At 30.7% G+C, this 22,500-nt stretch overlaps 1 protein-coding gene across 7 annotated transcripts in view; it reads left to right on the top strand.

The window, feature by feature from the left end:
* The window catches only part of LOC127069644 (guanine nucleotide-binding protein G(o) subunit alpha), a 44,386-nt gene that overhangs the window by 5,956 nt on the left and 15,930 nt on the right, over nt 1-22,500 (top strand). For all 7 annotated transcript variants that reach the window (XM_051006856.1, XM_051006862.1, XM_051006857.1 and 4 more), the window contains 4 exons: nt 333-1,178; nt 16,065-16,107; nt 18,209-18,350; nt 21,037-21,197. In XM_051006856.1, coding sequence (XP_050862813.1) covers nt 1,061-1,178; nt 16,065-16,107; nt 18,209-18,350; nt 21,037-21,197 — 464 coding nt within the window. In that variant the 5' untranslated portion in view covers nt 333-1,060. The remainder of the gene's footprint in view (nt 1-332; nt 1,179-16,064; nt 16,108-18,208; nt 18,351-21,036; nt 21,198-22,500) is intronic.

Raw genomic sequence — 22,500 nt, 5'->3', positions numbered from 1 at the left:
CATAAACTAAAATAAAGACGAAGGACGATCCCAATCTCTTGCCAATCCACCCTTACACTAGCTCCACCCCCTCAGCCCCTCCGGACTATTAACTTATTAATACGGCATCGCGTTGAAACATACAATGCAATCGTAAATATTTCATTATTTAATTAACTCATCTACCATCCGACGTTACTCCCACTCCAATCACTCCCATCCTAACCCCTTACATTTAACGATCGAAATGATCGAGTTCGATTCGAGAAGAAAATAAAATACGATAAAAAAGAATAAAAGAATGTCGATCTAAAAAAAAAATGATCTCTCACATCATTCCATTTCTTTTCCAGGTTTTAATCGAGGAAAAGGAAAGAAGCTACTAATAAGGAATAGCGGCGAAGAAGGTGGTCGAAGTATTTACGTGATACTTGGAGAGGATCGGGAAAAAGAAAAGAAAAGAGATAGTGCCAGAGATAGATAGATGGATAGATAGATAGATAGATAGATAGATAGATAGATAGATAGATAGATAAACAGATAGAAAGAAAGAAAGAAAGGTAGAAAGAGAAAGAGAGAAGGTGATAGTCTTGGATAATCTTAGTAGATAGAAAGAGAAGAAGGAGGATAGTATCCAGTACCAGGTGGCCAACGATAGTTCTTTTTTTTTCCCACCCTTACGTGGGAGAGTAAGAAGAGGGTGTCCCCCGAAGGAAAGGAGGGGGAAAGTGGGGGGGGGCTTGTGTGTCGGAGCTCTGGTGTCGAAGAAAAATACGGTGGCGGTGGCGACGAGAACGACCGAGGAGAAGGGGTGCGAGATAGGAGGTAGAAGAAGAAAGAGGGTGCGTGGGGCGCGGTAGTGGCAGAGAGCTCGAGGGGTGAAGAGAGAGGTTCAGAAAAGGGGTTGAAAAGAGGGGGTGAGAAGAGAAGAGGGGTGCGTGGCGTCGTTCTTGCGTCGACGGCGGTCGCCTTGCGCCGGCCGACTCACCACTGCTGCCTGGCCCGCTTTCTGCTGGCCGGCTCTTTTAACGAGTGCTCGAAGAGCGTGGGGGTGGCGTTTGTGAAGGCAACGTGTACCAAGATGGGCTGCGCAATGTCCGCGGAAGAGCGGGCCGCTCTGGCCCGCAGCAAGCAAATTGAGAAGAATCTCAAGGAGGATGGTCTTCAAGCTGCCAAGGACATCAAGCTCCTATTACTCGGTAAGTACTTTTTTTATTTCTTTTCTTGTCTTCTTTTTTTTTCATCCCTTTAGGATTTTTAGCATCAGTATAATTGGAAATCGATTTTATATTGTCGATGATATATCATGGCTGGAAAACATAGTTTTGGAGATAAATTCGAATGTCTCGTGAGAAGAAATATTTTCTTTCTTTTTTTTTCTCTCTCGTAGTTCGATGACATTTCTCGAAAGGTATTCAATGATGGCGTTTTTATATGGTCATTTATTATCACGAAATGTTGGAAATTTGATTGTAAATTTGTTCATTCCTTAGGATTATAAATCTCGTTTCGTTGATTGCCGCTTTTTAAGTCTGCACAAGCTGTAAACGAAACTTCTTATCTTCCTTTATGTTTCTCATATTACCGATTTAAGTAAATGAGATTTATTTCGTAAGAACTTCAGCCTATGTTAACAACGTGAAGCCTAACAACCGACAATCAATGATATTCCTTTGAATCGAGATATTCCAATTTTTTTTCGAGATAAACGGGACACTGTATATACTATATATATATATATTTTTTAATTAGACTTTCACAATTGACTTTCTTCGATATATTTCATTACATTTCTTTATTATTTTTTAGAATTTTTATTTGATTTCTCTTTTTCTTTCTCTTGTCCTTTTTTTTCTTTCTTTTCCTTTCTTCCTTCTTCTTTTTTTTCTTTTTTTGAAATTTTAATATCGTTCGACTCTTCGACCCGAAAAGATATCGTACATCTTTCTTTGAAAACCGATACCGATTCTGATTTATTGTTAATTAGACAGATATTTATTATAAATCTTACCCACAGACAATTGCATATCATATCGTAAGAAATAAATTACTTTATAATCCGTTCGGTTAGATATTAAAATTTACGATACAAAAAACTTCAAATACGTAATCAGTACAATATGTAGAACGTGTTTCATCGAACGACTATAGTATTATTAATTCTCTCTATTGAAAATTTTCAAGATTTTATCCAATACCGTTAGAAATTTCAAGCACGTTTGACGGCCACGACTCAACTGACAACCATACGTATCCTTTCTTATTAGATTCGATCTATATTTGAACATTGACGTTGATTCATTGTTAAATTGTAGATAACATTGTTACATAGATCTTCTTTTTTCTTTTTATATACTTACGTCATAATCTTTTCAATTCTCCCTTTTCATTTATCCCTTATCATAATTTATACTAATAAAATGTTATTACGATTACAAAATTTTTTTCGATCCTTTCCATTCGTAGAAACAAACAACCGATTTAATTCAAGGTAATGGAATAAGAAAACTTGAGAATTTTTGATTGGTAAGATAAACGAAATGAAAAGAAACAAGAACGGGAGAACAAAGTCCTTTTCCTTTTTTTTTTTTTTTTTAAACGACGAGACAATAGCGGCAACATTTTAATTTCTTTAATTCGAAGTATTCTCCCTTCCGGAGTAATATCAATCGGACTAAATGGAGCCTCGTTATCCCATGATAGTCTCTCGCAGTCCGTCGCCTCGTATTCACATACCAGCTACGACTTTTCAAGGCTTTTATTGCGTCTTAAAACTGTCTATCGCATTACTATATAACTTTAATATTCGAATTGACAAGGTTATTAGATATAACAATGGTACGCCATTGTTTTATTACCTTTTAACAGTTAAAACTTTTTACAGAGATCGCGTTTAACGCGTGTTTGAAGCGTGTTTAAAAGGTTAATTTAACCATTTTAAAGAAAGAGAAACGAGTTTATAAAGATATATATATATATATAAAGAAAGATAGATAGAGCCAGAAACAGAGAGAGAGAAAGAGAAAGAGAGAAAGAGTGAAAAAGACTTTGACCTGTAGTCGAGTCATTGAACGCCATTATCGTTTCATTAACGTATCCAACTTGATGGCCTCTTCAAAGAAGAAGAATACTCTTGAAAGATCGAGAACGATCGACACGTCATTGACACGTTCAGATTCAATAATCTCAAAAGAGTAAGACAGAAAGAGAAAGAGAGAGAGAGAGAGAGAGAGAGAGAAAGACTATTTAGCCTATCATTCATCGAAATCGCGAAACATCCGGACGAAATTGGCTCGAAGCCGAAAACGAATCTTTCTGAAAGAAGATCTCTCTTTCTCTCTCTTTCTCTCGAAAATCAAGAACGATGGATTATCCACGAAATTTTTATTTCCCGTCTCGTTGGATGAACGATAGCTTCGTTTCTTTCTCTCTCTTTCTCTTTTTCTCTTTTTCTCTTTTTTTTTTTTTCTCGGATTGGCTTCAACGTGAATAAGATTACGAAGGAACCTTCTCCAGGTATTTTTCTTTCGATCTATTTTTACTCTTCCTCAGTTCCCCTACGTTTTCTCTCTCTCTCTCTCTCTCTCTCTCTCTCTCTCTCTTTCTCTCTCTCTCTCTCTCTCTCTCTCTCTCTCTCTCTCTCTCTCTCTCTCTCTATCTATCTATCTATCTATCTATCTGTCTTTCTTTCATTCTTTCTCTCTCTTTCTCGTTAAATCTCCTGACGAGTTTTATGATTTTTCTTTTACTTTCGAGATAATTGGAAGGAAATTCGAATGGTCCGACACGTTTTCTCGATGAACTCTCGTCCAATCTCACTTTTCTTTTTCTTCTTTTTTCTAGTCTATCTATCTCTCTCTCTCTCTCTCTCTTTTACTATTCGATCGAATTTTCTTCTTTTTCTTCTTCTTCCAATTTCTCCTTTTTTTCTTCCTTATTTTTCTTCTCCTTCATTTTCTTCTTCTTCTTCTTCTTCTTCTTCTCCTCCTTCGTTCTCTTCTTTTTCCTCTCTTTCTTTTCCTTTTTCCTCTGCGTTTTCAACAAAAATGTTCCTCCAAAATTTCTCGCTCACGTTCTAAGCGCACACCCGTTTATATTTCTGGCTGGATTTCAGCTGGGAATGTGGCAGGCGTGGAAAGAGTAAAATCGTTTCGCCGTATCTTTACTCTACTCTTCTTTTCTTTTTTCTTTTTTCTTCTTCCTCTTCTCTTTTTTTTTCTTTTTCTTATTCCGTCTCGAAGACGTTTCATACACCGCGAGTTCTCTCTTACGTTCGTGTGCCTTTCTTTCGACATTTTGCGATATCTACTGTGCAAATCGTGTTTACGCGGTGAAATAACTCGCATATTTGCATGTATATTTACTACATTCTTTGCTTTTTTAAAAAATTTTTTCGAGTTCCCTCTTAAGTTATTTCATTTCGTTCTTCCTCTTGACGTAGCTTGATAAATCTTTTTTCGAATAGTCGAGCAGTCGTGAAATTCTGATAAATTTTGTAGAGTATACAGTAATAAAATGTCCGAGACGTTATATATTTTTTTTCTTTTCTTTCCTTTTCTTTTTTATATAATACTTTTGTAATAAGAAAACGAAGCATATATAATCGTATACTTTTTTATTATCTTTTTATTGTTATTATAAACCATTTTTATTTTTATTAATCCAATTAGAATAATGATCCATCTTTTAATAGTATCACAAACAAATTTTTACAATTGTTAATCCAACTACAAAAATTATATCCATCCCACCTTATTAATACAACTTATTATTACAATTATAACAATTAGACAAATTTCAATAACAACATAAACTAATAATTATAATTCATTCCATTATTATACGTTACAACTATATAAATAATTTTAATATATCAATTAGATATAAGAAAAATATATATATGTATATATATTTTAGCCTCATTAAATTGCTCTTTTCGTCTTATTTGTAACACAAATTATAATGATCGTTAAGAAGAAAAAGAAAAAATATGTATATATTTATAAATATTTAAAACAAAAAAAAAATACTTAAACGTCTCCCGACATTATTGTCCCTACGATCGACGGCTAACGTGACTAAAAAAATAAATAAATAAATAAAAACAAGAATAAAGTCGTAAAAATTGGGAAAAAAAATTAAGTAAAAGAAAAAAAGATATGTTCGCGTGACGTTAACGAGCTCGTTCGTCGCGATTATCTGAATTGCTCGCGCGTGCGCGTGCGCGTACGCATGATATATATATTCGTCATTGGTAAATATTAATTGATGACGTTAGCGAGGGTGTTCGGAAGAGGTCTATAGTTTTAATCCGACAAGTGTACCGGAAATTAAAGGCAACGTGAAGCAGGAAGGCAGGCGCAACAAGCCTAAGCTCGATATACAATATGGAGGGAGCAATGTCCGATTGAACGTTATTGCGAGTTCCTTTTTTGCATTAACTATTCTTTTCTAATAATATTTTATGAGAAATTTACTCGTCTTTTTCTTTTCTTTTTCTTCTTTGTTTATCTTTTTTTTTTTTCTCGAAAATATATACATACGATTTATTTCACATCATCGATAATAATATTTTGTTTTGATCTCTCTCTCTCTCTCTCTCTCTCTCTCTCTCTCTCTCTCTCTCTCTCTCTCTCTTTCTTTCTCTCTTTCTTTCTTTCTTTCTTTCTTTGAGTATGACACGATTATTTTTCTCGTTAAAGAAATTATAAATTATATCGATATCATTACAGATTATAATTCATACGAACTAACAATATTAATTTATTTTGCTGCGATAAAGTAAAATATATTAATAAGTATCTATACAATACATTTGAACTTCAATGAATGAACGAAATTAACTTTCTTCTTGAATGAACACTCTCTGAAATTTTCGCGACGCATTTTTCAAAAGAAAGAAACGTGAGAAAGAAAGAGATAGGAAAAGAAAAACAACGGATACGACTTTTTATAGCTTTTTATGAGATAATTATTATATTATTAAAGAAGATATTTGAATTGTGAAAATAGAATTAGATATTGTACAATGAAAATTTACATACATTTATATACAATAAATTATGAGATATAAAAAAAGTCATTAATTACAGTTAAGAGCAACAACAACAAACGAACACACACACACATATATATTTTTTTGTAATTTCTTTTTAGTTTCAAGTATATTGTCAAAGTCTTGAAAATTCGTTAACGTGAATAACAGAAAGAGAAAGAAAAAGAAGAAAAAAAGAAAGAGAGCTCGAAGTTAGCTTCTTTCTCTAATGTGGAGTCTTTTTCTGAATGTGGAGTACCGACGAAGCGTTGCCATAACGACGTCGTCGGTGGTCGTGCCGACGACTTAATTGAGTGTTCCTCGACGATAGGGACCGAATTAACGAGTCAACCTCCTCCTCCTCCTCCTCCTCTTCCTCCTCTTCCTCCTCTTCCTCCTCCACCTCTTCTCCCACTACTTTCAATTCAGCCTACGAGCTGTGAAGAACAAGCAGTATGGCGCGATAAAGCGCTATATATCTTTTTGTACTAATCAAAAACTAGCTTTGATATAATCGATAAAAAAAGAATCAAGAAAAAATGAAAACAAACAAAAACGTAAAAAAAAAGGAAGAAAGAAAGAAAGAAAATGTCAAGAATCGAATCTTATAAGAGATCAAGGAAAGATAAAAGAATCAAGAACAAAATAAAAGCAAAAGAAACGAAAACGTAGAAAAAGAGGAAGAAAAAGAAAGTCAGATTTAGAATCCTCTTAAAAAATCCTTACTTAGTTGAATGTAAACCATCGATATGAATGATTAAGCGATGATGATTAATCGATGAATAATTATTACGATGATTGATCGCTTAATATCGTATAAACGAATCTTTCCAATATAAGATTGGGAATAATCAAATTTGAGATAAATTTGAATATGTGAATTATTCCGTTCTCGTTAAAGAGATTCGCTTTGTTAGTTGAAAATTTCCCGTAACTAAAGTGATAGATTTACAATTTGAATTAAAATTTTATTGATAAATGAACGTTATGGTTAATAAACGATCCAAGAAAAACTATGTCAATAAGGGAATGAACTCGTATTTTTGTACGTGTTCTTAACAAGACACGAATATGATTCACGATTAAAATTTTAAATCCTTGAAAGGTTCAAGTCGATAAAATTTCAGAGAGCTTATTTGAAAAAGATACCAATAAAACATTCACACAAATAGATCTATAAATCATTCAATTTTCATCCTCACTATTATAAAAGAACGTCCTGATTTAATATATCCTATCAATCTTCTATATACAACGTTAAAGTGTTATAAAAGTATTACTTAATACCTAAATATTAACTATTGGAATTATACAATTGAAAAATTTATTTCTAACATTTTTTTTTTTAATTTACATTATATATAGAGATATATAATATATACATATCACTCTTATAAATATCATTATCATAGCAATGTCATATATTATTTGATATATTCTATGAATTTTTTTAAATTAATGTATTACAAAAGGGACACTTTAATATATAATATTTAATAATATATATATATATATAATAATATAAATAATAATAATTTAATATTTAAATATAAATATTAAAAATTTATAATATAATATATATGTATATAATATAGTATTATATATAGTATATGTATATTTTATATATATATATATATATATATATATATATATATATATATATGTATCATGATATTGTCGCATTATTTAGTAGTACGAGCGTGCCGGCGCATTTGGCACAAACACGACCGATGAATCTTAGCGCCAGTCTCGGAAGCACCGAACGTTTGCATAGTAAATACAGACGTAGGCGACGACGCGTACTCGCTTGGCCAATGGCGTGCTGTTCTTCGTACGTATCTACGACTTCCGTGTTTCCTCTCGTCCATTTCTCTCTCTCTCTCTCTCTCTCTCTCTCTCTCTCTCTCTGTCTCTCTCTCTCTCTGTCTCTCTTTCTCTTTCTCTCTCTATATCTTTCTCTCGTATGCTTGCCAAACTCGGTCCTCTTGATTCTCTCCTTTTTGAAATACGTACGAGACATTCACCAAGCAAGTGACGTCTTCTATGTATTAAGAGATTAGTTTCCTGTCGTTGCTCGTGATGAACGAGCACGAGATGATATAATTTTTAACGTCGATAGTAATCGCAACAGTTTGTTGAACTAAATCGTCAAACCACGCGCGTGTTCTATTACTATTATTGAAACGTTAGTAATCTTTATATTGCATAAATTGTATGTGTTATTTTATTTTTATGTTAACCTTATATTATTTAATAATAAATTCTCTCTAAATATTTATATATAATTATAAAATTTATATATATATATATATATTAAAAATAAATTATAATATATTTAAGTATATATATTTGAGTTTATACTATCTTCTGTTTATTTTTTATTTTTTTAAATAATAATATAATTCGTATTCTTTAGTTATTATACTTGAATATTATTAAAAATATATTATATATAATAATAATAATAATAATAATAATAATAATATCTATACACAATTAAATATAATATAACAATTTAAATAATTACAATATTCTATAAAGTGACATTTACATTCGTGACGATGAATGATCAATAAAACTTACACGATACGAAAATACAGACAATACTACAAAGTTATATTAAACTGCAATATGGTTGAACTTATTTTATTAAAAACCAGATAAAAGAAATAAAAATAGAAAATAGAAAATTCCATGTAATATCTAGTATTTTATTCCGATAATATATATCGATTACCTTATGCTCTAGTTTATTATTCTCCCAATATTGAACACAATACTAAACTACCAATCACATATCTAACTTTACAACTTTATCGTATAAAGCTCATGGATGAAACTAGCTTTTACTAACACCACCTCTACTATTACTACTACTACTATTTCTGTTGCTACTGCTACTAATATTACTCTCGTTGTCGTCATCATTTTCGTAGTTCATAGGACGTTCATGAAATTCATGAACATATGGGATTCACAAAGTATTCCGCTCGTAAAGAGTCTAACTTTCGAAGATGAGTTTCCTTCGCTCAGAGACAATGTGTTAGCAAACTTCTTCCTGATAAGTATCTCTCTCTCTCTCTCTCTTTCTCTTTGTCTCTTTCTCTTTCTCTCTTTGTAGTGAATAGAGTTGAACGTGAGACTTCTGTCTGCACTTCGTGTTATTATTACTTATCTGATAAATGATACAGATAACTATTGTTCTCTACGTTTAACTATAATTTTCTTTTCATTTTGTTTTGTTTTTTTTTTTTCCTTTTTGTTTCTTTTTTCTTTTTTCTTTCTATCTTTTATCATTTTCATCGGCAATGTAAAATACATAAAATCATTTCAACGTAGGTAACAGGTATTACGTTTTCTTTCGAATGTCAAACAGTTTTTATTCTTAACGATAGATAGAAATCAGATATGATGTTAAATATTATAAAAATGTTATTATTACAAGTTTGATAAACGTTGCAACGATTGAATTGCATTTCATTCATTTTTATTACCTAACTGATAGAGTCAAATTTGTTATTTTATATTTAAGTTTTTCTTTTCTTTCCTTTCCTTTCCTTTCTTTTTGGAATGTCAAAAGCGCGTCTATTATATAATCAGTAAAAAATCAAATTTGATGTTACGTAAAGATGAAAGAGAAAAAGTAATAGAAAAAAGATAAATTTTCCATACAATAAATTATATATTTCATTAATATTAAATATAAATATAAATATAATTATTTATAAATATTAATATAAATATAAATTATATATTAAACACATAAATACATAATATATGTATATATTATATTATATTATGCTATGTTATCTATTGCGCTATATTGTTAATAACATTATTGTACATTTTATTACTATTATTATCTCCAAGTTGAACTTTCGAGGCCATAAAGAAAATGGTCGCATACTGTTGCCATGTGTCATTTCCACGTGCTACGATATCTCGACACTCCCCCCTCTCTCTCTCTCTCTCTCTTTCTCTCTATTTTTCTTTCTTCGTTATAGTTTAAAGGGGGAGGAGCTGAGGTGGCGTAGGGTGAAGTGGGAAAGAGGAGGATGAAAGTTTAAAAGTTTCCGTCTCGACAAAAATTCTACCGTCAGGCTCGCCGAGAGCTGATATCGTTTTCTCCAACATTGACACCGTGCCAATTTCGATCGGTCGCTGACGTTCTAAAGCCCATGTTATCGTTCGCTACAATTTATCTCGAAGAAAACGACCTTCGAAAATATGGTAGAAGCACTGACCACGACGACGTTTTTATCGTAACTCCCTCAATCGATTTTCATTCCCCGACATGATTCTACTTCTGAGTTTACATTGACAACTACAGTTATAGAGGCTTGGAGTATAAAGATGACCGAGGCCCAAGGTCGTTCATTTTTCATCATTTATTTTTAGTTCTAATGTACTACTACATGTGATAAAGAGATACCATTTATACTTTCGTCAGTATCTATATCTATATCTATATCTATATATATATTTTTTCTTTTTTTTTTTTTTGAATTAATTAATTTAATTATTAAATATTATTTTTGTTGGAAGTACGTTTAGAAAAAAAAAGAAAGAAGAAGAAGAAGAATCAAATACAGAACGAGATAATTAATTAAAACTGTTTAAATGTTCAAATACGATTATAATTAAACAAAATTATAATTAAAGCAACCTTTTTATTAAAGAAGTGTTGAACGTAAGAAGAACAAAAAAGATAGATAAATAGATAGATAGTTAGATAGTTAGATAGATAGATAGATAGACAGATAGATAGAGAGAGAGAGAGAGAGGGCAGGACTAGCAAATACCAAGGAAGATATTACAGTTGCGAAATGTGGGTCCTGTTTATTGATGTAACCGGTGACGTCATTCGCTCGACGCCGTGTGTTACTCTCTCTCTCTCTCTCTCTCTCTATCTATCTATCTCTATCTCTCTATCTCTCTTTCTTACGTACCATGTATTTCCATCCGATTAATAGTGCTTCGGCTTGTAAAGAACGCGTCGTGTATCCTATGTTTTTCTCTTTTTTTTCTCTATCTCTATCTGTCTCTCTCTCTCTCTCTCTCTTTCTTTCTTGTAATCATCGACGACTTAACGATGATCACCGAACGTGGAAAAACACGCAAATTGTAGGACACCGTTACGCCATCTTTAACATGAAAATCTAATTCTACATAAGTCTAATCGAGACGAATTTGAAAATAAATGAACCTACAAGTAAAATTCTTTCGCACGATCTTAAGAGTCAATTTCGCAACATTTTAAAAGCACTCCAATTAAGTCTCGATCATTCGAATATGTAGTTACTCTCGTACTACGAACGAACGATTTCCTTTTTTAGAGAAAGACAGAGAGAGAGAGAGAGAGAGAGAGAGATAGAGACATAAAAAAAAACTAGAAAATATATATATATATATATATATATATATATATAGAGAGAGAGAGAGAGAGAGAGAGAGAGAGAGAAGAAATCATGGGGGAATTAGTATTCTTAAAACATTAACTCGACGAAACAGATCGATTTTCTCTTTTCTCGACAAGGTCATTGGCTTTGCTATTAAAGATAAGACGACGATAGTTGGCTTCTCCCTTTGAAATAGTGGTGGTTCACATTAACACTACCTCGCAATCTTACGACACTTTTACTACGTTAACACGAGTTATCTCTATCTTTTGTATACTCAACGTAAATGCATTCGTTGTGCAAAATGTTGTCTTGCAAAGGAACGTATCTATGAAATAATTAGATAAACGATTGACTAGAGATATACATATGTATTTCTTTATAAATTTCAACTTTCATATATCCCTTCTATCTTTATAATATTATCTCATTTTTTTTACAAATTAAAATACACACATACACATATATATATATATATATATATATATATATATATAAATTATATATATTTGTAAAACAGAAAAAAAATATCATGTCGGATGATAAAATTCGGTTTAACTTTATTAGATAAGATTAACTAAATTTTCGTTTCTTCATTGTCGTCGTTGTCGTCGTCTTTGCTTAGAAGACAGGTGTATGAAATATATATATGTGTGTGTGTGTGTATTCTTGGCACACAGTACATCAACACGCGATCTGAATGACCTCCTTGTGTTATAACTTCTCTTCTTATTCTTATTCTTTTTATTTTTCTTTTTATTCTTATTCTTATTCTTTTACTATTCTTTTTCTCGTAAAAGGATCCAGAAAAAGAAGAAGAAAAAGAAAAAGGAAAAGAAAAGTTTCTTACGATAAACGTACGTATATATGTATTTAACTAAATACATATACATATACTTACATACATACATACATACATACATACGTAAGTATATATGTATATATATGTATTCTAGATAGATATTATATATTAAAAAAGTAGAAATATAAGTTTAACGAAACATCGATCGATACTTTATACATACAAGTAAAATACATGGATGTATATCTACGCATGTAGATTGAACGTTAAATTCGTTTGCCAGTCGCTATGCTATTCGACTCGTTGAAATTTTCGTTTTAGCTCGTTAAATTCTCTAACTGGTAATGTTCCTCGTGCTCATAAAATACGAGAGGTAGAACGAAAGAGCGTCGTCTCGTGAAACATTTAACGTTAGGGGAGTCGCTAGACAATTACACGTTAACGTGATGTTACAGCTTTTACAATTACATTTAAATATATATATATATATATATATATATAATATATATCGTATCGTATCGTGTTTAAACTATACATATATCGTAGATCACGATTATTCGATGAAACGCGATAATCATTTCTTGGATTTCGATGGTTATCATTTTTGTGAATAACATATTGTAAATAATATTTCGTACAAGTTTAAGAAACGACATTTAAAAATTGACCTTTAAGAAACGATCTACGTTCGATTGTAAAAAAAGAAGAAGAAGAAGAAGAAGAAGAAGTAGAAGAAGATGATGATGAAGATGAAAAAAAAGAGAAAGAAGAAGAAGAAGAGGAAGGGTAGAAAAAAATGTTGACCTATGACATAACGATCTTATGTGCGTAGATATATAAATACATAGATAGATAGATAGATATTGTATAACATTTAACGAGTTCATAGATACTTCCAACGAGTTAATCCTTTTTATAACTAAATACTTTTTATAACTTAATCCTTTTATTATCTTGATGAGGTCGCTGCTTGTGTGTGTTATGCGTATGCATTTTTATTTTAAACAGGCATTCTTATCGGAAAATAGTTAAGGTTTAAAATTCGATAAATAAATGGCAGGGATAAATTCTTTCATAGTTTTCGCTATGTAAATTATTATAAGATAAATCGACGAGCACGTACAAGTAATATTCGTGGTTCTTATTTTCTTTTTTTTTTATTCTGTTATTTTATTTTATTTTATTTTTTTTTTATTTAAGCCTATCAAATTGATCACCTAAAGGTGCACTCTTATTTTTATTATCTATATTGTAAGTCTCTGTATTTTTATTCGTTTTTTCTTTTTTATTACAGATTATAGTTCCAAATGAGCGAAAAAAAGAAATCAAAGACGAAAGGTCATGGATCAAAAAATGATTCGTTATCCTTTCTTTTTTATCTAGCTTTCATATAAAATATATATTAATCATCGATTATTTTTCATGAAATATATTGAAAGAACATTAGATCGATTCTAATAGATGTTCGTAGTCGTCCAAGTAAAGTGGAACGATTACAACGTTGTTATAGAGATATCCTCGATAGGGGCAACACGAACTACAAAGAATTGAAAATATAAACTAGTTCGAGCTAGGAAAGATCGCTTTTTCTGATACTATATGCATGTATGTATATACATATGTATAAAAGCGTATGTATGTATGTATGTTATACGTTCGAGTGAATATGCACGCCATATGTATCTAAGGTATGCGCATATTCAATTCGAGAGAGAACAACAAAATGGAACAAAGGAATATAGGAAAGAAGAAGAATAAAATAAAATTAAATTAGATTAAATTAAATAGAATAAAATAAACGACACATGGAGAAAACATTTGTATCTTTTAATATTAAAATTGTCGATTATTATTATAATATATTAAAGTATATTTTGTAAGTATCTCAACAAAAAAGTATTATACAAAAAAAGGAATATAAAATTAATTGTGGATGTATATGATTAAAAATAAAAAAGAAAAATTATAATGAACTTGAAAAATTCAATGGGAAATTTTTATATAAAAACGATTGAAGAACCAGTCTCATTTTGTCCCGTTGATAAATTTAGTGTTAAATACCCTCGAGTTAAACGCTCATGTTATGTACATATATACTTAGAGATGTATATATAAATATAGACAGTATATAGTAGAAAAAGTCATAATGCTTTAGGAACGACATACGAACCCCATGTTATGTATACGCTTAGAATACATATATATAACTACATATATATATATATATATATATATATATATATATATATATATATATATATAGAAAAAGTCATAATGCTTTGAAAAAACATACGATGACATTTTAAGTGAGATATTTTTATAAAAACTATTGAAAAATCAGTCTCGTTTTGTGTGGTTAAATATCCTCTATGAGTTAAATGCCGAGATATATATATATATATATATAAAATTGGAATGTACATATGTATAAATATGCATATATATAATAGAAAAAAATCAGTATACTTTAGAAAAATCGTACGATTACGAATTAAATAAATATTTTCATGACAATGATTTACATACAATTCTCATTTTTTATTAATAAAATATCAAATTTTTATTAATAATATTTGAAGATATCGAAAATTTCTAATATTTATTTCGAATAATATCAGGTAGAGATAACTTAGTATATTCTACACGAATGCCGTGAATATTTCAAAAATACTATAGTATTTTATCGTGTATGGAAAAAACGAAAACACAAGAAAGAAAAAGAAAAAGAAATAGTTCGTAAATACATTAAGTTGGCAAGCCGTGAGACCTCGATCGATCGAGGTCTTTCGAGGTACATAGGCGAGGTTAAAGGTGACTATAGTAGTCTAACTCGAACGAGAGATCCGCAAATTATTAATCGATCGATGTTTTCCCTCTCTCTCTCTTTCTTTTTCAGTTTACATTTATATAGGTCGATAATAGAGTATTCTATGAGATCGATAATCCGACTATTTACATCACTTTGCATGTATTTTCCCATGTAGGAAAATCATAATAAGGATCATCGTTGTCACGAAACGATGACTATTTTTTTTACGAAGTTTTATAGATACATATAACTAATTTATATACATGTACACACACACACACTCCCCTCTCTCTCTCTCTTTATTTATCTATCTCTCTCGTTCTCTCTTCTTGTTTATCTCGTGTTTGTGGAGGCTTCGTACATGCTTTAGTCATAGAGAAGAAGAGTGAGAAAGAGGACGATGCTCACACTCAAGTCCACCGTGTATTCGGTCGATATTAAACGGCTCCAGCGACGAGTAGCTATTATAGGCGGCTACTTAGCTTGAAAGAGCTTTTAAAAAGAGGGGGAGGAGACTTGCGGTAAGCAGGAAAAGCAAGTTCCGCTGGCATGTCATATCCGGTTATAAAATGACACATTTCGTTCGACCGCGATAAACATGGAAAGAGAGAGAGAGAGAGAGAAAGAAAGAGAGAGAAGAGAAGAGAAGAAACAAATAAAAAAAGAGAAAAAATGTAAGTAAAAGAGAGATAGGTAGATAGATAGCTAGATAGATAGAGAGAGAGAGAGAGGGAGAGAAAAATAGTTTCTTCTTCCTTTTTTTTTATTTTTTTTCACGTTCGTTTTATTCCCTAACTTAATTGCTTTCCATCTTGAAGACTCTATCGATCGATAGAAGAAAATAAAAAAGAAAAAAAAAAAAGGAAAAACGTTCCAGTGTTCAAATAGTCTTTTAATATATATATATATATATATATAACTATTTTACTACGATCTATCGTGGATAGACATACTTATTTATCTCCACTTACCCTTTAGATTTCGTCTCGACAATAACTTTGTTTCACTTTTTTATTCCTTCTTTCTTCTTTCTTTTTTCAGGAGCTGGTGAATCTGGCAAGAGTACCATCGTCAAACAAATGAAGTGAGTATACATACACACACACATATACATATGTATCATTGTGGTTAATTAATTTTATCTAGTTGATCCAACGTTCATTAAACTTCCGGTCTCTTTTCCTGATGTGATCACGCGTGTTTGTTCGTATGTACGTCATACATACACACATATACAAATAAATATACACGCTTGTTTATTTCGTATACCTCTCATTCTCTCTCTCTCTCTCTCTCTCTCTCTCTCTCTCTCTCTCTCTCTCTCTTTTTCTCTTAGAAATTGTTAACAATCGGGAAAGGCCCGATCGTACACAAAGGGAAACGAGCGAAAACGAGTCGTAGTAAATAGTATCGATCGCGCGTTACAGAAAAGAAACGTGTAAACGTGTAAACGTTAGTCGATGGATGAGTCGCGTTCGCGTTTAGTAGAGAAAAAAAAAACGAAAAAGTAAAAAAGAACCCTTAGTTTTGGCGTATACACTTTTCTCACGGAAATAATACTGCTTACAAAGAGTAATGCGCATGCGTGATACGTACAATATCGTCTTAGTAATATAAAGGAAGACATTTTTCTTTTAAATTCACGACACTTACTTTTCGTCTCGTTTCGTCCCATTTTGTTTCTCGCAATGGATCGTGAATTATGGTTGGACGTGGAAAAATTTACGAAAAGAGACGAAGAAGAAGGAACATGTAGAAGAAAACAATAAAAGAGATAGAGAGAAGTTCAAAAAAGAAAAAAGAAAGAGTAAAACAAGAAAAACGTGTCCTTTGTACTCGAACTCTTCTCTTTTAGAAACTAGAAAACTAAAAAAAAAAAAAAAAAGAAAGTGAGCGTTGTGTCATCGTTTTCGACAAACATACACACACATATACGTATATATTACATATGCACAGCGTATTATATATATATATATATATATATATATATATATAATACGTGGCAGGGTTATATGAGCAAACTGTTGCCCCTCGTTCGTGCTCAAGATCGATATTTGTACGTAACGATACAGGAAGCGTAGCGTTTCTACGCTTAAAGGGCAGCTGTGTGAAACACGTACGCGCGCGTGAGCTCACGTATTCACATTATACGCAAAAAGAGAGAGAGAGAGAGAGAGAGAGAGAGAGATAGGGAGTTATGTTAGCAGAAAACAAGAACACGGAGCCACGCATGATGGTTAGTAGATTAACGTGTATACCATGACCCCTTCTTTCTTTCTCTCTTTTTCTTTCTGTCTGTCTGTCTGTCTGTCTGTTTGTCTGTCTTCTTTTATCTCGTTTCCTCTTACCAAATTCCCTCTATCCTTCTCTTTCTATGAAGGGCTCTCTTTATGGGTTCCAAGTTCGACAAAGAAACGCATTTACTTTTTTACGCTTTACTCGTAACGAAAGATCTTGTTATTTTGACGATCGAATAATTAAATATTAAACCTTAACGAAAACTTAAACCTAAACCTAATTAAATATTAAACCTAATATAGTTTTGTCTTGTTTCTTTTTTTATTTTATTTTTGCTTTTTTTTCTTCTTTTTTTTTTTTTTTCTTAGAAATAAAATAGGAGTTATATTATCTCGTGATTAATTGTCAATCTCTCTGTTAGTTAATGAAAATGTTATTATATAAGTTGTTGCATTGAAAATTTTGTAAGTGTATTTAATAAAAATTATCGATGGTTCGATAAGAGATTTAATATAAAGAAGAAAAAAAAATGAAATATTGAAACATTACTTTTCCTGTTAACGATTATCACTTTAACCGATGGTTATTGCTGTTAATTTTCTTTTTCTTTTCTTTTTTTTTTATTACTTTGCTTTTTTTCTTTTTCGTATTTACAATTTGTATTCGCATAACGTTTATAAACGTATTGTTACTAACAAATAATTATTTTATATGTACATATACATGTATAACGAAATTAAAAATTAAAAACAAAATTTGTTTTGCTTAATTAACTATCAAACATGTTGTAATATTTTTGTAGAGATAAAGTTTAATAACGTAGTTTCACAAATACACACGTTCGATTCAAGACTCGTGCTTTTCTTCTTTCGTTTATATATATATATATATATATATATATATATATATATATTTTTTTTTTTTCATTCTCTATCTCTTTCTTTCAGAATCATTCACGAAAGCGGTTTTACGCCGGAGGACTTCAAACAGTACAGACCCGTCGTTTATAGCAACACGATACAATCACTCGTTGCTATTCTCAGAGCGATGCCAACACTCGGATTAAATTTCTCGACCAACGAGAGAGAGGTATGTAAGTTGTAAGGATTTATATGTAAACCCTTTTTAATAATAATAATAATAATAATAATAATAATAACAACAATAATCATTAATACGATGTCATATAAGTACTTATACATTATACAAACAAAATCGAATTATATATTTTCGAAATCGATTTATATATTTTCTTACGTACATATGTATATATTTATACATAGATATATGTACACACACACACACACACACACACAGAAAAAGAATGGGCAGAAACTTTTAAATAATTTCGAAAAATTCAATTAATATTTTTCAAAACGTTTCAGAATATTTTTGTTCTCATATATTTATGATATATATATATATATATTTTTTTTTCAATAGATTTAAAAACTACGAAACTTAGAGATAATTTGATCGAACTTAGAAACGTTTGGTCCACCCTCTCTACAGATACACAGCTAATCGACGCGGTTTTAAAAGTCAATTAAAATATCACGCTCGAGTAAAGTAACGATGTCGAGCGATGACAATCGTATAAGAGCCGCAACAGGTGAGAAAATAATTAACCCCGCCGGCTTGGCATCATTCACGAGCGTTGTGCTCGAGGAAAGTCGAGGGATGGGGGTTTAAATGTATAGGGGTTGGTCGAGACTAGAACTTTGATCGGTAGACGGATACTTTACATTTTTTCTTTTTTTCGTTGCTACTCCTATATCTTTTCTTTTTTCTTTTTCCTTTTTTTCTTTTTCCTTTTTTTCTTTTACCTACGTTACATTCATATGCATATGTAACGCATTTTATCGTTCGTGTACATAATTCTCGTTGAACGATCGATAATCGTTCGTTTGAATCTTTATGAAAAATCTAAACGATTTATGTACATCGAAAATTTCTAATGGAATCGTTCATCGTATTATTCTTTCTTAGATATAATATAATTCGATTTTTTTCAATATTAGATATCGAGATTCCCTCGTTCTAATTTACATACGTCTTATCGAAATTTAGAAAGGATCTTAATAATTCATGTAATAAAATAAAATTAATCGATCGATTTTATTAATGTCTTCGGTAATAGAAAAATTTCATATGGAATTGAATTTTTGAGATAATTTATAATGGAAATATTTGTCTTGTCTTGTTTCTTTAGATACATAATATGATCCGATTTGTTTTAAATGATTTTACGAGTTTCTTTGATTTTGATTTATACAAATATTCTCAAACAATATATCAACGTAATAATTGATATAATAAATCGTGTAACAGAATAACAAAACGATTGCTTAATTATTATTACGTTTTCAGTAAATGAAAAATCTAACAAATGAAAACAAAGTTCGTACAATATCTCGACAAATAATTCCCATAACAGAATAATAAAACGATTACCTAATTATTATTACATTTTCAGTAAAGAAAAAACCTAACAAAAATCGTACAATATCTCAACAAGTAATTCCTATAACAGAATAATAAAACGATTACCTAATTATTATTACATTTTCTCGATAAATGAAAAATCAAGTTTTTTCAAAATCGATTTGATTCAAAAGAGAAAAAAACAGAGACAGAGAAAAAGAAAAAGAGAAGGAAAGAGAAAGAAGTAGTCACGGAAAGTGCGATAACGATTATAGTTAGTTAAGGGAGCATAGCATAATAGACGAACGTACTCGAGATTGGCCTTGCTTCGAAGAGCATGCTGTTAAGTACCATCCTGCATGCGATTTGCTACGGTTCGACGATTATCTTATGAAGGAGGCATTCAGCGTTAAATCGAAGGAGAGAGTACCGAGATGTACCGAATGTTAACGAAGAAAATGAAGAGGAAAAAGAAAAAGAAAAAGAAAAAGAAAAAAGAAAATAATAATAATAATACGACAATGATTCGTTCTACTTGGATGAACGATCACACGATTTTATCGATTTTTAGTTTACCCTATTTTAACCCTTCTCTTTTAACGTTCATTGTAAAGAAAGAATTTTTTATCAAAAGATTTTCAAAGTCTTTTCTTTTGATAAAAGATTAGAATTTTGTTCTTGTTTAGAAACGTAGGTGTAACCCAGAATAGGTTTTAAGTAGCCCCAGGATATCAACGGGAATGAAGTTTAAAAAAAGCTTCTCTATCTTTCTCTCTCTTTTTCTATTTCTCTATTACATTTTTCTGCTAGTTTGTAGAAAATTTTTCAAAGAAAGAGAAATAAGAGATTATTTAACCTTTCATAGACGTCATATCTCAATAACAATCTTATTTCTTGTTGACGTTAGAATCAGAAACGTCAGTCGTCTAATGTTTCAGCAATGAAATATTACACTAGGGAGTAATGCTTGTTAAGATGCTTTCTCTCTCTCTCTCTCTCTATATATATATATATATATATATATATATATGTCTCTACCTCTATCTCTAATCTCTATCTCTATCTAACTCAAGATGAATATGAATTAATAAGGAGCTATGGTACTATGGTTGTTTCTCATCGTATCCTAAATAAAGAATGAACCACCACGTTTGATTTCGATATATATTAATGACAATATACTCCGTTTGACTACGTTTCATCGTATATTTTCTTTTTATCTCCTTTTTTTTGTCTTCTCTCTTTTTTTGTCAATTACGTGCCTAGCTAAATTTCTCACATGAAGAAAAAGAGAAATCTTACGTTTCACATATACGTACACGTATATACGTTTGTATATTTATATTTTCAGACTGACGCAAAAATGGTCTTCGATGTTATCCAACGAATGGAGGACACCGAGCCATTTAGCGAAGAACTTTTAATGGCCATGAAGAGGCTCTGGACTGATAGTGGTGTCCAAGGATGTTTTGGAAGGAGCAACGAGTATCAACTTAACGATTCTGCGAAATAGTGAGTAGACTTTAAATCCGTGTATTATATTTATTTTATATATGTATATTCAATAATACAACAAACAAAGAATAAACAAACTCGTTACGTTATGTTTAAAGAAATAATTTTCGAACGATTTGATCGTTAATATTCATAACAATTCATTCATATATATATATATATATATATATATATATATATATATGTTTTATGATTGTTTTATACGATTTTCTTATGGATATTACTATATCTAAATATATATATATATATATATATATATATATATATATACAGAGTGTCCAAGAAAGTTGTGACCAACCTTATACTACGTATTACCGAAGTCAAATAGATGAAAAAAGTTCAGATAAACTTATATACAAAAGTGCTTTATTGAAAAGATATATGCTTTAAAAGATATTTATGATCTATTGTGGCAATTGTAAGAAATACGTAGTATCGATAATATAAATATATATATATAAAATTTACATATATATATAATACATATAATTTATATTTTATAATATATATATATATTTATATAATTTATAATAATATAACAATATTATAATAACATATATAAATTTAATAACGAAAATCATGGAAAATTATATATGCTAAAATTTTTGTAAACGAGTTCATAGTCATCATAGTCGTAGTCGTAGTCATAGTAATCGTCGTAGTCGTAATACTCGTAATAATCGTTATTCGTCGTGAAAGAACTGAAGAAACGGGCCGAACGTGTAGACTGAAAGGCGCCGAGCTAGCTAGGCTAGCTGCTAAGCTAACTCTCTCTTTCTCTCTCTCTCTCTCTCTCTCTCTCTCTCTCTCTCTCTCTTTCTCTTTCTCATACTCTCACTCTCTTTATCTCTCTATCTTTCTTTCTAACACGACTTCGTTAAAATTTCAGTGAAATCGATCTGTCATCTTTCGCGAACTTTACAACGCTTCTTCGCGTTTCAAACTCATCTCGGTCAAGCTCGCGTGATCTTTTATACCAACGAAAAAAAAAAAAAAAGATACGTTTCTTATCTTTTCTTTTCCTTCTTCTTCTTTCCTCTTTCTCTTTTACTTCTTCCTCTTTTATTTTCTTTTATTTCTTTATGCTTTATTCTTTATTCTTTATTCTAAAAATTCTTATTTCGTCGTATTCCTTCGTAACACATACTTACATGCACATATACGTATATACTTGAGTACATAAGTATATGCTATCTACGATACATAGATACATTTCTTCAATATTTCTTTAGATTTCAACATCTTTTTCATCTCTATTTTTTCTTTTTTGAAAAGTGACGAAAAGAAAGAAAGAAGAAGA

This window comes from Vespula vulgaris, chromosome 16 (assembly GCF_905475345.1).
Source record: "Vespula vulgaris chromosome 16, iyVesVulg1.1, whole genome shotgun sequence".
Taxonomy (NCBI): Eukaryota; Metazoa; Arthropoda; class Insecta; order Hymenoptera; family Vespidae; genus Vespula; species Vespula vulgaris.
The sequence above is the reverse complement of the archived record's forward strand: the minus strand, read 5'-3'. Positions and strand labels throughout refer to the sequence as shown.